Genomic DNA, 14905 nt, shown 5'->3' with positions numbered 1-14905 from the left:
GATACTGTAATATTACCCATTGCTGATCATTGTTCATATTCATAAGTGTGATATTCAGATATTTTTCATATTCATAAAAGTATAATCTATATATTGTTCAATTCTTCAAATAAATCTTTTAATTTGCAAAATAAACCTAGTTCTTGGTTCAGTGAGACCAGGGGAATTCAAAGAGAGGGGCGTTATATAAGGGTCCATCATCCAGAATTAAACAAACTTTTGACATAGAAATATATAAATAAGGGTTTCCATTGGGCATCCCATACTAGGCATTGACTTAGTTGGAGTGCTGGATTGAAATCACTTACAAGGCTCCTTTGGTCAGTTCCTGTTCTAGAATCCTTAGTTCCTCATTTTCAGATTATGTTCCTTTGCGAGAGTTAGCTAGCCCTATTTCCTTCTATATTCCTCCTTTGGCTTTGCCAACAGTTGTTTCTTCACTTTAAAGCCTTCTGATCAACTGTCGAAGGTACCTACTTGGGGGGCGAGAGGGGCGGGACTCTTATGGGCACTAGGCCTACTCACCTTAAAAGGGAAGAACTTCTTAAGTCATAGGGGCCATAGGTTATACGGGAGGGTAAATTGTTTCCATAGTTGTTAGTGTTTTTAGATTGGTTTCCTTGCATTTTAATTGCTTTTTGATTGCTCGCCTATGCTTTGCTTGCTTTACAGCACCGTTTTCATGTTTCATATTTGAAACAAATCTAACTGTCTTGAATGGAAAGTGTGGTTAGTGAGATCACCAACTGTGAACAGAAACAGATATATGTGTATTGTATTGCTTCAGTGGCGTGATTTTTAATGTTGAAAATGTATTTTTATGCTTACTGTTTAATTTGATTTTTTTGAGTGCCTTTTGTGTGTCTCATTGTACCACCCAATGTCTCCTGAAATGTGAGTCTTACTGCTGTGCCACCTGCTTTGATTGAGTTTAGCTAGATCCAAGTGTCTTTTGCCAGTTCTGAGAATCCGTCTACACAGTAACGTTACAGGCGTGATTGTTCTCGACCACAGGTATAGTATGTGCATGCAGAAATTCTTGGCAACTGATTAATTCTCCAGGGAAACATATACAATTACTTTACAAAATCAACTAATACTGCACTAAATATCCGAGGGCGTCACAGTTTCAAACAACTGGTACATCTAATCTTCTTCACGAACTTGTGTAACTCCCATAACATCAATCCAAAAAAACCAGGCCAATTACCCTATGACAATGGAGGATCCATAATGTGGTCCATCACATTGCCTAAAGTGGAATTAGCCTTTGTGAGAACCACACGTATTTGCGATAAATGTGTATCACCCTCTCTCCAGTAACCATCCTTTAACCCACACATGGTCTTCCTCAAGTACCGCAACATGACTGTGTCTTTTTCTGTTTGCAAGTTTGACAGCTGACGTCTTTGGATTTGGGTTCCATAGGCAGGGGAAGTTTCTTTATCAATTGTAACTTGACCTTTGCTCTGTACATTATATCCTACCCCTGTAGAAAGAAGTATATAGGCATGGCCACCAGTGAAAGTAGGCCGTGGATTAGCAAAACCAGAATCTGCATTCAGAATAAGAACACGGCGCAATGTCTGCTAGAACATTTTCTGAGAAAAAAATCATAGTGCTGACAAAATCGAGGGAAGTATTTTGGAAAAATTGATGTGAGGTTTTCAAGGAGGCAACATTCATGCACTGCTGCATGAAACCCAGGAGCGATGGGTTAGAGGTCAACCAGCTCCTGCTTGCACTATGCCAGTGACTCACGGTCAAATAATACCAATCCTGGTAAGACCTGAGTGTGGGTTTTTAGGACGTCTGTGCTTCTGTGGATATCAGTGATGCATATATATTAAAATGAGACATACACATGAATTATTTCCCTATGTTGAGTTACACCGCCTAAATTGTTTGGAATACAGAGAACGTCACAAAATATTACTGTGGCAGCTGGAAAAGACTTTAACACAGCCTGTCTTTTATATCTATCACAGCTGCAATGCTGGCGCTACACATGCGATGAAAGAAAAGGTCTCATCATTTCATTCTTGTACAGATGTAATAATCACACTGTACATTGGCCCTAACGCAAGGCATCACTTTTTGATCTTGCTAAATCCACCCCACGCTTTGGCTAATGCTCTTATATCAGGCTCCATTTTTAGGGCGTGAATGAGATGGCAACTGATGAGATCTTTTCACTCTTTTATTCTGCAGCCTGTGTGTTTTGTGGAACAGCCGCAGGTATCATTCAAATTCTGCAAAGTAATAATTGGAGCAGCAGTTATGGTAGAGATTTTCCCAAATATTTACAGATATATAGTAACCGTACCTTTGAATTGGACCTAAACCATCTAACCTTATGATGAAGGCAGCGATTGCGCATTCTGCAACAACTTGAGCAAGTCAAGTCGGGATATAAACACAACCAAACTGAGCTGTACTTAGGCAACAGTAATGCTCTTTGGAAAATGAGGAGTACACCAGAGAAGCAACACATGTAGATTCTGCTGTACCAGAACCCAGGTTGTTAGGACTGGTAGAAATGTAGACACCTTTATCACTCGGAAACATCCTTGCATCGTCAGCATCACCATACCCCTCCAGGAGGCTTGATGTAAGTAATACAAAAACAGCATGTAAGAAACAGCTTCTCAGCTAGGTTTGCACTGGCATACCGTGTTAATAAAGACTTATTTTATATCGAATCATGTTTTGCTGAGTTTTCAATAACGAATAACACATAATGAATTGTTTATATGTCGAATTATTTAATGAAGAATCCATTTAACATTTTTATATCTAATTTTTAACCGTTTTAATTGAAAAACATATATTATGTTTTATTTTAAATATTAATAACATTTTAATTAAATACATTAAATGTTTTATAAAAAGCAATCTTTTTTTTGACGAGTAGGCATTGGTCTATAGTTCATTTTTCTCATTGGGATACACCGGAACCTTCGTGGCCATTTTGGATTTTCTCGCATTGCAGTGGATGGAGTGCCTCTCTGGAGTTGTAACAGTGTTTGCTTTCTGTGGATTTCCCAGACCGTGGATTGGATGTGTTTTTTTTCCAGTGTTTTGGACTATGGATTTTTGAGATTTTTTAAATTTTTGGATTGCTTTTCCCCATTTGGATTTACTTGTAGTATGTTCTGCGTGTAGATATTTGGTGTTCCTAATTTTGGCATTCGCAGTGATAAGTGATATTTTTTATTTTTCAATAGTTGATATTAAATGCAATGCTGCTCTGATAAGCTATTTTTTCTTGCTTTTCAAATGCAAGTACACATTCTTTTAGTCATTGCTGGTTGTTCCGATATTTTTTCTTTGCACTGTTGTTTTTTCTTTCGATATACATTGTGAAATTTTTAGTTCTTGATATGATTGTTCTTTTTCCAGATGTTGCAAAAAGCACGATAAAGTCGGATTGCAAGTTTTGAATGGCTGTCTGATTCCATTGTTCCATCCCTCTAGTTTATTGTTAGTTTTAGCATTTTTATGTATTACTGCTGTGTAACAATTCCACAGATTTTTGCTAAAACATGGTCTTTGCCGTGTCCCACTTCTTGTTAGTTGTCCGATCCATGTGGAATCAAAATAGTCCAAAATTGGTTCTAAAAATTATTCATTTGCTTTATAAAAGTGAGTTTGTGTCAAAAGTTCATAACATTCCTCTACATGATTATCTGGTACAAAAGCTAATGCAAACAGTAATTTCATGTTGAATTTTGCATTCCATTTGCCTATATTTTACGCCATAATGAATGTGTGAAATGAAAAAAATCAACTTTGTATTTTACTCTTTTGAAAGATTTCTGTTATTGCCTTGATTTGCCGTATTTCAAAATCTAAAATGATTATTTCTGGCTCATTTGGGGATATTTTTTCTCATATAAACCTATATATTTGATTGTAAATTTTCTTTGGATTTAGATGAGATCAGTGTCAATATTAACAGAACCAAAGTGTCTTCATTATCCTGTACACATTGTAAAACTGTGAGAATGGTTTTGGCCAGACCTTGAAAGTTGCGTCTACTTGCCATTGTTTTGCATATTTCAAATATTCAATGTTTTTAGTGGTTCTGAAAATTACCAATCTTTGTTTGATTGTTTCGTTATCCAACAGAAAAACGTTTTCATTTTTTGAACTTACCAACAATTCTGGTGGAATTTTCCCCATCTTGAAATCTTTGTGGAGCAGGTCAAAAATGTGCTTTTTTTGTCTGTGTTTACACAACTGGCTTTGTAGTAGTTTGACATTAGGCATTTGGCCTGCGAAGTGAAATGGTAAATCGTTGCATACCCTTTTTATTATTGATCCACTGGGCTCATTTTCATTTGAATCCACAAGTGCCTTCATTTCCAATACTTTTGTGCTGTCTGGAATGTTGTTGTGGGCTCTCTCATTAAGCATTGCCTCCCCCTGTGTCACTGCTCTTCCTCTGCAATTGTGCACATAATAATCTGCTCATTTCCAATATATTTTATTGTTTTTTTCCTTTTCTTTGTTCATTATAAAACCTTTTATAATCAACTTTTCTTTTCCCTTTTTTTGATTCAACATATTGCAGGCAGTCACTCATGTCGAACTCTAAAATGAATGAAAAACCTTGTTTTACTAACTGAAATGTCAATTAAGAACCCTTTTCAAATGCTCTATTGTTACTGTTATATGTTCAAATCATTGTTTTGCTTCTCTTTCACGTTATAAATCTTACCTGAGCAGTTGAAAGGCTGAGTTTTGCATTTGTATTATTTTTCTTCTGTTACTCTCTTTAGTCAAGTCACCACAATATTTTGTCTCTCAATGAACTGTTATGGAACCGTTGATCTTGTTTTCAAACATACTTCCTCATTATGGCCTTTTTCTCAGAGTTCTTTGTTTACTATCGATATATATTCATTTTGTTATACACGTTTCGATATAAGAACCGCTCTCATGTTTTTAATTGCGTTTCGGTAAATATGCTTTCGTTATATATTATTAGTTATAATATGCTTTCGATACATGGGATTCGTTAGAAAGACATGTAACCGTTTGCACTTTATAAATCCAATACATCCATATCGTGGCTTTAAGATGCACTCATGTTTTAATTCTAATACTCTATGTAGTGGGCTTGTCTGTAACATACTAAGAGAATAAAAATAAGGCGGTAATCCCTGGCCCGCAGGGCTATACCAGCTGGTTATGCCCCGGCACACGAATTAAAGACCAGACCGATAGATTTAGAATTACGGTGATCACTCCATGACAACCCAAACTACATCCGATTCAGGCAAGACCTGTACCAAGAGACAGAAACATACTTCTCCCTGCATGGCTCTTAGAGCCCCCTTAAGGGATCCATGCACTCACCCTGCGAGATCAAATAACTGAGTTGCAACATTGACAAAGATCCGAAGTCTGTCTATGAAAACTGATACAAGACAATGGTCTGAGGAGCAACAAATACTACCAAGTAATTAAATGGCAACTTGACCAGAACATTACAGAAACTCTAAACATATCAATAAATTAAATCTTACTGGTCACTAAGAACCTGCTCAATGCTACTCATTTAAGCAACTTCAAAAGGGGGTGAATGAAATCTGTGACCTACAATTTGCACACAGGCCTCAGCAGAATGGAAGCCACTCTGTTAGGCTATGCTACTAAAACTAAAGGGCCTGATACTTTGTTAGCGGCTGTTACATCTTCTTAGCTTGAAGCATATCAGTGTGGTGGTGGATGTCGGGGTGTCTTTACTATGATACCCCAGGAACTGGAATTCTTTGCACATGTACACCCCAGAGAGGCAGGATGTTCACTGATGCACATAACTGCTCATTCTATTTATTATCATCAATCATGGACTTTTCATAAATGCATGGAGTGTGTGACGCTGATCCTGTTAAGAGTAGATCCATGCATTAACAAAGAAAAAAAAGATATGGGGAAAATTCTAAACTTACTAAAGCAGAATGTGAAGAAACCCCAAAATGAATTCAAAGGAAGGTAAAATAATGTCTCGACACCTCATTTCTTATGCAAATTTAAGAAACGTTCAAGATTTCTAATAGCAAATAAATAACACATAGTCGTCAAAACAGTGCCACTTGAATTAATATCAGAGACTGATATACACAACGTACTAAATACACGATCTACATATGCCACATGTACACAATTTTAATTCGACAGGGCTGCTACCGCCCTCACCTCATGAAACTGTACATATATTCTTATTAAATGCTGGACTTCCTTCTAAAATGGAGCAATGGCTATAGAAAATAAAATAATTCGTCCTGTGTGTTTTTTTTAATGTTTGTTTGTTGTGATGCAACATGAGTTACTGGGAAACCCACATTTTATTTTTAAAGTGTAGACCGATTATCACAGAAGCGACATCTCTCTTACCATTGTACAAGATGGACCTCTCTATGGGCTGCTGGAACTCCATGCCCATGATGCGCTCAAGGAAGACTTTGTCCTTCACCATGTAGTCCATGTCTTTGTAAACCTGCAAAAGAAAGTAAGTGTATCAGTACTTCATATTCTTCAAAGTGAAACAAACTGCACTATACCTTAAAAAATATATTACATGATGTTGTACTACATTCATGATTTTCCATCCGAGAGACAGAGATAGAGAAACATTCAGTATGAGAATACAAGTTTTTTCCAATTATTCAGTTCAAAGTTTCACCATTTTTATAAATTCTACTGCTGGCATTTACTTTCAACACAGCCACGTTTGGTTGAGCAACGTTTGAGAAATCTGACAGCAAAGATGTCATTTGGGGCTTTGAATGGAAAAGTTAACTTGTGGTACCACTCTTCAATAACTGAAATTACCAAGATTTTTCCACAAAATTAATTTTGGACTTCATCAGTATTACAATTGTCTTGTGGAAATTTGTGGCAGGGGCTTGGTGGTTAAAAGGGATGGGGGTCAAGCAGTCAACTAAGTTGGCATATAAGGCAAGATGTAGTTGGAGATGATGGCCTGGAAAGAATTGAGCATGATGACACCTGCGTGCAACCAGCTAGACCACAAAGAGTGTGGATTGAACCATGCTCCAAGCTTGTTGTTGAGGACTCCGACGGCAGACTGAGATCAAGAAATGCGAGCTGTCTATGATCCTGGAAGAGCAGCATATACCATTGGAGTCATAGTGGGGAGCACAGACTTGAATTGTGAAGATCTGTGCTGCTAGGAAAGTGATCAGCATTGAGACAGTGTTAGAAAACGCTACAGGCTTCATGGCAGCCCAGTGCAGCGTCCGTGATGAAAAACTGTAAAATTAACGAGACACAAAATGGATTGTAATTCTTTACCATTAGCGTGAACATATGCAAGGTAGTACATTTTGAATGAAGAGCATGTATATGGTTATAGAGATAGGCCAGCCTCAGGGAAGACCAATCAGTGCACAGATACACTGTTGGAGCTTGAGGTTGAGGGTATGGTAGAAGTCTCCCTCAGAGCATTGTACATCGACAGTCGCCCATCAACTCTTGATGACAACCACTTGAGAAGGCATGCCTCGGAGGTACGGTAGCCTGATGACAGACACGCCACTCTTCTTAACCTCCAGATTGTGCTTGGATGGACTTGACTTGCTGTGGACTTTGCCTCAGCAAGAGAATGCGAAGGGACGAAATTCCTCCACCATCAGGCCGTCTTCCTTCCGCCAGCATCTTCCTGCACTCAGTTTCAGGTGGGCATGTGGTGGGTGCCCATGTCAGGGCAATTTCAATTACTAGGAGGAGTGTGGGGGGGGGGAGTTCAAAGAATACACTGGTGTGGAGAATGTAATCTAAATATGCAGCACCGTCTTGGCCAGTGGTGGACAAGTACCTGATAATTGAATTCTTAATCTTCTTAGTCTCTTACTCTGCTGATAAAGTATCTGAAACATGGGTGGTGTCATTTATAACCCCATTCCTTTTCCGTACATTCCCTTCCCCCTAAAGATGCACTGGTCTCATTTGCTATCGTAAGATTGAGGTAAATGTTATCTAGGGATGAAAGTACCCAGGGGCAGTGAGAGGGCTATCCCGGTGGGTCAGGATGTTCCCAGAGCAAACACTGCATGTTTTAGGTAACTGAAAGACCACAAGACAAAAATCTAGTAATTCCCCTCTTGAAGTATGCTCCCTAATTAACAATGGAATTAACTGGTATAGTGAACGTATCCCAGGCAATAGACTGCAGGCGATGCAGGTTGATGATTTAGAGTAGGCAACGCCTCCTTAAAATGCTGTCTTCGGCCAGGTGTTCCCTGATCAGCTTGCCGTTCTCCCCCCTCCCTCCTTAGCTGTTATTGAGCTGTGCTAATTTCAAAAGCCATTTTGTCCATTGTTCCCTCTAGAATCATTCCTGCCCACTGGAACTGTCATCCGCCACCCAGCACCATTTGCACACACCCCACAAAATACTGACTACCCCTCACATGAAGCTTTTTACCCACCCTACCCCTCCCACACCTGGAGCCAGCTTGCACACTGTTCCTGATCACCAGAACTTTGGTGGCTTTCCCCCTACCTCATAGTTGCCCTCCCTTCTTTGAGCCTGCAGCCACCTTTTGCTCTTGAGCCTGTTCACTGCCACTCTTTCTATGGCATCCAGTGATTTTACCGAATACATTACAGAGGATGCTTTTTTACCGAAAACATGAACAACGAATAAAATACCGAAATTTGGTAAAAAGGTATGTGGGGGTGGGGTAAGAGGGTAAAACGGGCTGGGGTGCGGTTGGGTTTGGCTTAGGCTTATAGAAAAACAGGGGGCTTTCAGTATTTTTCTCGTTGTTTTGGGTTCAGTCAAAAAGCATTCTCTATAATGGAATTCATTCAAATCACATAGATCCTCTTTCTATTATGCCCCCCTCTGCCACATTCCGGTGCTCCTCAATTTTGAGCATGTGTGCTATTCCCCCTTTCCTTGCCTTTGTCCTGCTCCCCATTCTTGGGCCTGTGTCTGGTTTCCGTTTTCTGAGCTGGTGTGTTGTTTTTCAATTTCCATGAGGATGCAATCTGTCTTCCGTTTCTCATCCTGTGCAGTGCTCCAGATACTGTTTTGCCACTTATTGGATTTATGTGGCCCGTCGCTACTCCTTGGAACATGTCATTTCAGCAACGTGTTATTTGTGCACCATGTAATGCGCATGTCTCCAATCCTATGTCTGTTTTCCCTTTTATTTGGAAAAGGTACACGCTACCGAAAGAAAAGTCCATCTAACAGAGGGCTTCTTGTGCACATTCCGAGTACAGAAAGTGATGAAAGAGTGCTTTTTATTGACTGGTGGATCCACGTCACTGGGTTTTTTCCACAAAAGTTCTGTTGTATTACTGCAGCTTCCTCATAAACTAACAGGCACTCTATTTTGATTATATAGTATTATCTATATTCTCCAATTAATGGCTTGAGACCTAGATAGTGATATGTGTTTTGTGTCTTTGAAGGAAGTGGCCGGAGAGGATCTTGTTCCAACATAATAAAGATCTGTAAATGTCACCAGAATCTCGAGGCAACCATTATTGGGTCATAATACACGTTCCTCATAATGCATTATAGTGATGCTGAGTATGCGCGCTGTGGATGGAATGGTGACAAGGGAAGGTTGAAGTCATTATAGGCTAGAGGGGTTTTGAGAAGGGATAGTGAATAAAGGCTGGGGGCGGGAGGGAAACTTAATGGATAAGAAATGTGAGAATTTTCCAGAGGCAGGTGTTAGGTTTAAATGTCATATCGTTTTGTTTATATGTGTTACAGACCTTTGGAGTGTTTATTATGCTGTGTTCCATTAATGCCTACACATTCAAGAATTCCTGCATCCTAGGATTCTCTCGGAATGTGTATGTACTGTATGCTTTGAACTGGCAGACAGTTTGCCTTGAGTACCTTAAGCTGAAGGTGCGTCTGCTGCCTGTGCATAGTTTAACTTAAATAAAGCCTTTTGTTAAACTCCTTACGGCGTCGGTCCTATTTCAACACTTGCGACAAGGACGAGCCCTGCTTACACTCAGCTGTTCCCCTTCCGCAGCTGAGAAGGAAAAAAAAGGAAGGATAAAGCCACCAGCACTTCCCTACTGAAGACTGAAGCACCCCGCTGTGCCCTATGAGGGCCGCTCCTCCCTGCATGGGAGTTCAGAGCGGCGCACTCTCAGCATTTTGAGCCGGTGCAGCAGGCGCTGCCCCACATTCCAGGTCAGAGGGGGGTGCCCAAAAATAGGGGGTGGAGCCCACATCAGCATTGGAAAATACTCCATACTCACGTTCATGACGGATTGTGTGTGTTTTCTCGTATGAGAACCACACAAGAGGTTTTATATATTTTGGGAAATGCTAAGGAAATCTCAAGGCCTCTAGGGAAAGTTCCCACCTGAAACAGTTTCAAAGACTGCAAGTGGTTGCTCAGCAACTGGCACAGTCTTCTCGTCCAGGACAGAGTTTTGACATTCCATTTAGTTATTGTGATGCAACAAATGGTATTTTGCTGAGCACCCTGTTCAGAGCCCTCAGGCAGGCCATACCCTGGGCTGATGTCCATTGTGATATCATAATTGACTGTGTTCTTATAGGAATCATCACACTAGAGTTTCCCTGTGCTGATGCCCATTGTGATGTCATAATTGACTGTGCTCATCACATCAAGTTCTTGGATTTTGTCAGGCTTTCCAGCTCATACTATTCTGCCATTGTTCAGTGTTACACTGCAAGACCAAGAGCGCACCTCTGACTTTGACATAATGGCGGCGGCAATTCCTCCGCCTGCACCATTCCTCCCCAAACCTGGGAGGCCCCCAGTCAGATGTGCTCTAGATGTGGAAGTACCAGGCATTCATCAAATTTTCCATCCTGTGCCGCAAGAGTTGTAGAATGCTACAAGTGCAAGTGCAAGGGTCATTTTGCGAATATGTGTAAAGATGCTTCGGTGAATTGTCTTGAACAAAGAGACACAGAATACCAATCTTCCACCCAGCCCCTCCAAAGAATGCCATATGAGCCACCTGTCCAGGAGAGAAATGCTAGGCAGGTGTTCCAGATGCTGTATCAGGTGATGCCAAGGGACCAGTTGACCATTTCATGATTGATGGGTGCCACATCAAGATGAAGGTGGATTCGTGTTCGCCTTGGACCATAATATCAGAAGATACCTTCAAGAATATTCTAGGCAAGACTCCTGATCTTCTTCTTCCCGCTGAAGTACAACCCTGCGGTTATGGAGATGCAGACATTGCTCTCACTGGCGAGTTTCATGGCACAGTATCTTACAAAGGGAGAGAATGTTCGGCAAAAATTCTGGTTGCAAAGAAAGGAGCGTCATTACTGGGTTGGGAAGAGCAAAGGGTATTAGGTGTCCGTATACAAGCAAGTGCATCAGAACCTGTAACTATTGCAGACATTGAGGACAGGTGGTCCAAAGAGTTTCCTGAGGTTTTCACTTCTAGCCTAGGAAGGTTGAATGACTTTGAGCACAACATAAGGCTCAAGCCCAATGCCCACAGGTGGTGCATAAAGTGAGGCCTGTTCCACTTAAACTTCGGCAACAACTCCGTGAGGAACTTCAGAGTTTGATTCAAAAAGGTGTGATTGAGCGCATCAATGGAACGGAATGGCTCTCCCCTGTGGTCCTAGTAACGAAAAACAATGGTAGCCTGAGACTATGTGTTGACCTCAGGGACCTTAACAAGACCATTTTCATTGAAAGGCACCCTCTACCCATAATTTCTGAGACTCTGGCTACACTTGGCGAACCTAGTTGGTTCTCAGTAATAGATCTCTCTGCAGCGTATCACCAGGTGCCGCTATCGGACAAATGTCAACCTGTAACTGCTTTTGTCACTCCGGAGGGCACGTTCAAGTATTTGTGCATGCCTTTCAGACTAGCATCAGCTGCTTCCATGTTTCAACGAGTCATGGAGGAAGTACTTAAAGGTCTGAAGAATGTTACTGTGTTTCAAGACGACATTTTGGTCTTTGCTAATTCAGAGGGTGAACATGATGTGGCATTGAGGAATGTTCTTCAAAGATTGAAATCTTCAGGGCTGACGGTACAAAGAGAAAAATGTTGCATTGGTCTCAGGGAGGTTGAGTACCCGGGACACACAGTGTCAGGTCATGGTATATCGCCTAAAACCAATTTTGTGAAGAATATATGTAAAGTACCTCCACCTACCGATAAAGATCAACTCAGATCATTTATGGTTATGGCGGAGTTCTATCATAAGTTTGTGGAAAAATTTGCCACTATCTCAGCACCCCTAAGGAACTTAATGAAAAAAGGAGTGAGTTTCAAATGGCCTCCTGAGTGTCAGGAAGCGTTTGCTCCTATAAAGGAAGGGATATCAGGAGCACCACCTCTTGGTGGTTTTGTAAGCAGTAGGAAAACTGTGCTCACGGTCGATGCTAGTTTGATTGGGTTAGGAGCCTCATTGTACCAAGTGGACTCGGGGAAAGAATGTCAGGTGATTGCTTTTGCTTCCAGGCCTCTGAGGGGGGCTGAATATAATTATTCAGTAATAGAAAGAGAAGCATTAGCAGTGTACTGGGCCATTGTACATTGTAAGTCTTTTTTGTGGGGGCAAGAATTTTTAGTGAAGTCTGACCATAAACCGCTAGTTCAACTTTTAAGTAGCTGTGATTGGGCGAAAGGCTCTCCCAGGATTGCTAGATGGATTGTGGGATTGCAAGGATACCATTTTAAGATTGTTCACATCCAGGTAAAGAAAATGTGGTGGCTGATTGCCTATCTAGAATGCCAGTGAAACACACTGAGGACACATCAGAAATAGTAATGGAAGAAGATATAACTATTTCAGACATGTCAGCAGTTGCAGTGGGGAAAGATGAATGGCTATAAGCATATGCATGTGACACATCTATCACCAGGGTGAAAGAGTGGACAATTAATGGGTGGCCCAGCAGGGATGCCCTAGATAGGAATTTCGATCGTATGTATGAGATGAAACAAGAGCTAAATCAATCTGCAGATGGAATCAAACTCAGGAGAGGGTCCAAGATTATCCCTCCCTCGGATATTAGGGCCAACTCAGTAGATTGTTAAGACAATCATATTGGTGGCCAGGCATGGACAGCATGGTGGGAAAAAAGGTGAGGAGTTGTCATGAATGTGAAAAAGCGGATAAAGGAAAAGAAGTCAGAGTAGTGCCGCTTAACCCTGTTCAAGTTCCATGTGAGCCATGGAAAAAATTAGCTGTGGATATAATTGGCCCGATACAAGGTTTGGGCGATGGCTTTAGGTTTATGGTAGTACTTGTAGACTATCACACCAAGTCGGTTGAATGGAAGGCTCTAAGAAAGGCCACTACGAATGAAATAGTCTCATTCTTTGAAGAGGTGTTCCACAGAGAGGGCTTTCCCACAAAGATCATAACAGACAATGGGGTGCAGTTCTGTTCTCAGAGAATGAATGAATTCCTGGTCAGGTATGGTATCACACATTTGAGAACTACGCTATACCACCCTAGAGCAAATGGTTTGGTGGAGAAGGCTAATAGATTCATTAAAGGGGGTATTCAGCTAGCTCTCAACTCAGGTCTTGAATGGTCAGAAGTGTTGAAAGAATTGGTGTGGAATTATCGTATTACTCCACATTCAGTAACCAAGGTGTCACCTTTTGTCTCATTGAAAGGTAGGCAGCCAGCTACCAGGTTATGTCCTGGATGGCTAGAGGCATCAGGATGTGTGAATGTAGATAGACAGACAGTAATGAATTTGATTCATGATGTGCAGAATGAGTACAAACAGAGATTCAACTCTAATTTCAATGTAAAAGAGATGATGTTGTCGGTGGGAGATTATGTGTTAATCAAAAACCCACGTTTTGGTGCGAAGTGTACAGAAAGCAAATTCCTAGGTCCCAAGAGAGTTGAAACTATTAGAAGTAGCGTGGTCATTCTTGAAGGGGGTGAGTGTTGGTCGAAGTCTAAATTAGTTAAATGTGCACCAAATGTGAACAGAGAAAATATAATGAGAGACAATGTCAATGTTGAGAGTCAAGAGATACCAGGAGGTGAAGGAGTTACATATCAATCACCTACAAACATTAGTGAGCAAGTGGAGGATGAAACCAATGCTGGAGACAACTGCAAAAGAACGAAAGAGGCTGCCTGATCGTATTAAAGACTATTACCTTGAATAGTTTAGCTAAAATCCTTCCACATTAAGGAAGAGAGATGTGTTAGGTTTAAATGTCATATCATTTTGTTTATATGTGTTACAGATCTTTGGAGTGTTTATTATACTGTGTTCCATTCATGCATACACATTCCAAGAATTCCTGCATCCTAGGATTCTCTCGGAATGTGTATGTACTGTATGCTTTGAACTGGCAGACAGTTTGCCTTGAGTACCTCAAGCTGAAGGTGCGTCTGCTGCCTGTGCATAGTTTAACTTAAATAAAGCCTTTTGTTAAACTCCTTACGGTGTCGGTCCTATCTCAACAGCAGGGAGCGAGCAATTTCAGAGGAAGGAATCGGCAGAACCTTCTAGAAGTAGGATGCAACATGTTTGAGGTGGTGGCGGCGCTTTAGAGATAAACCAATAGCTACAACTGATAATCCAGGAATGTTTCTTACATGCTCCAGAAAGGCAGAGAGGAACCGATTGAAGGTGTAATAGGTCTTCATCCGCTGCTCCATCAGTGGGTTGCCATCAATCCGCGCTTTCATGCCAGTGGGCGCCTGCAAATAGAAAGGACTGTCTTCAAAAAGTTAACATAACCGGACATCGTAGACTCCTATTTCCTAAGTGAGTGGATGTAATTACAGCTATCATTTCGGAAACATTAAGCAATTCGACATTTCCCAGAATGTGTACTTTGCTAAAATGACAATGGGCCTCATTACAAGTTTGCCGGTCCAGTAATAACGGTACTGGTAAGCATGC

The 14905-nt window shown here is 40.9% G+C and overlaps 1 protein-coding gene across 2 annotated transcripts in view; it reads right to left on the bottom strand.

Annotated features, from left to right (window-relative positions):
- Positions 1 to 14905, bottom strand: part of LOC138527483 (meckelin-like) — a 642839-nt gene that overhangs the window by 21172 nt on the left and 606762 nt on the right. For both annotated transcript variants that reach the window (XM_069638711.1, XM_069638700.1), the window contains exons 25-26: positions 14596 to 14700; positions 6406 to 6508 (exon numbers count right to left, since the gene is read on the bottom strand). In XM_069638711.1, coding sequence (XP_069494812.1) covers positions 6406 to 6508; positions 14596 to 14700 — 208 coding nt within the window. The remainder of the gene's footprint in view (positions 1 to 6405; positions 6509 to 14595; positions 14701 to 14905) is intronic.

Source organism: Ambystoma mexicanum, chromosome 1q (genome assembly GCF_040938575.1).
Source record: "Ambystoma mexicanum isolate Mex_15411 chromosome 1q, UKY_AmexF1_1, whole genome shotgun sequence".
Lineage (NCBI taxonomy): Eukaryota > Metazoa > Chordata > Amphibia > Caudata > Ambystomatidae > Ambystoma > Ambystoma mexicanum.
The sequence above is the reverse complement of the archived record's forward strand: the minus strand, read 5'-3'. Positions and strand labels throughout refer to the sequence as shown.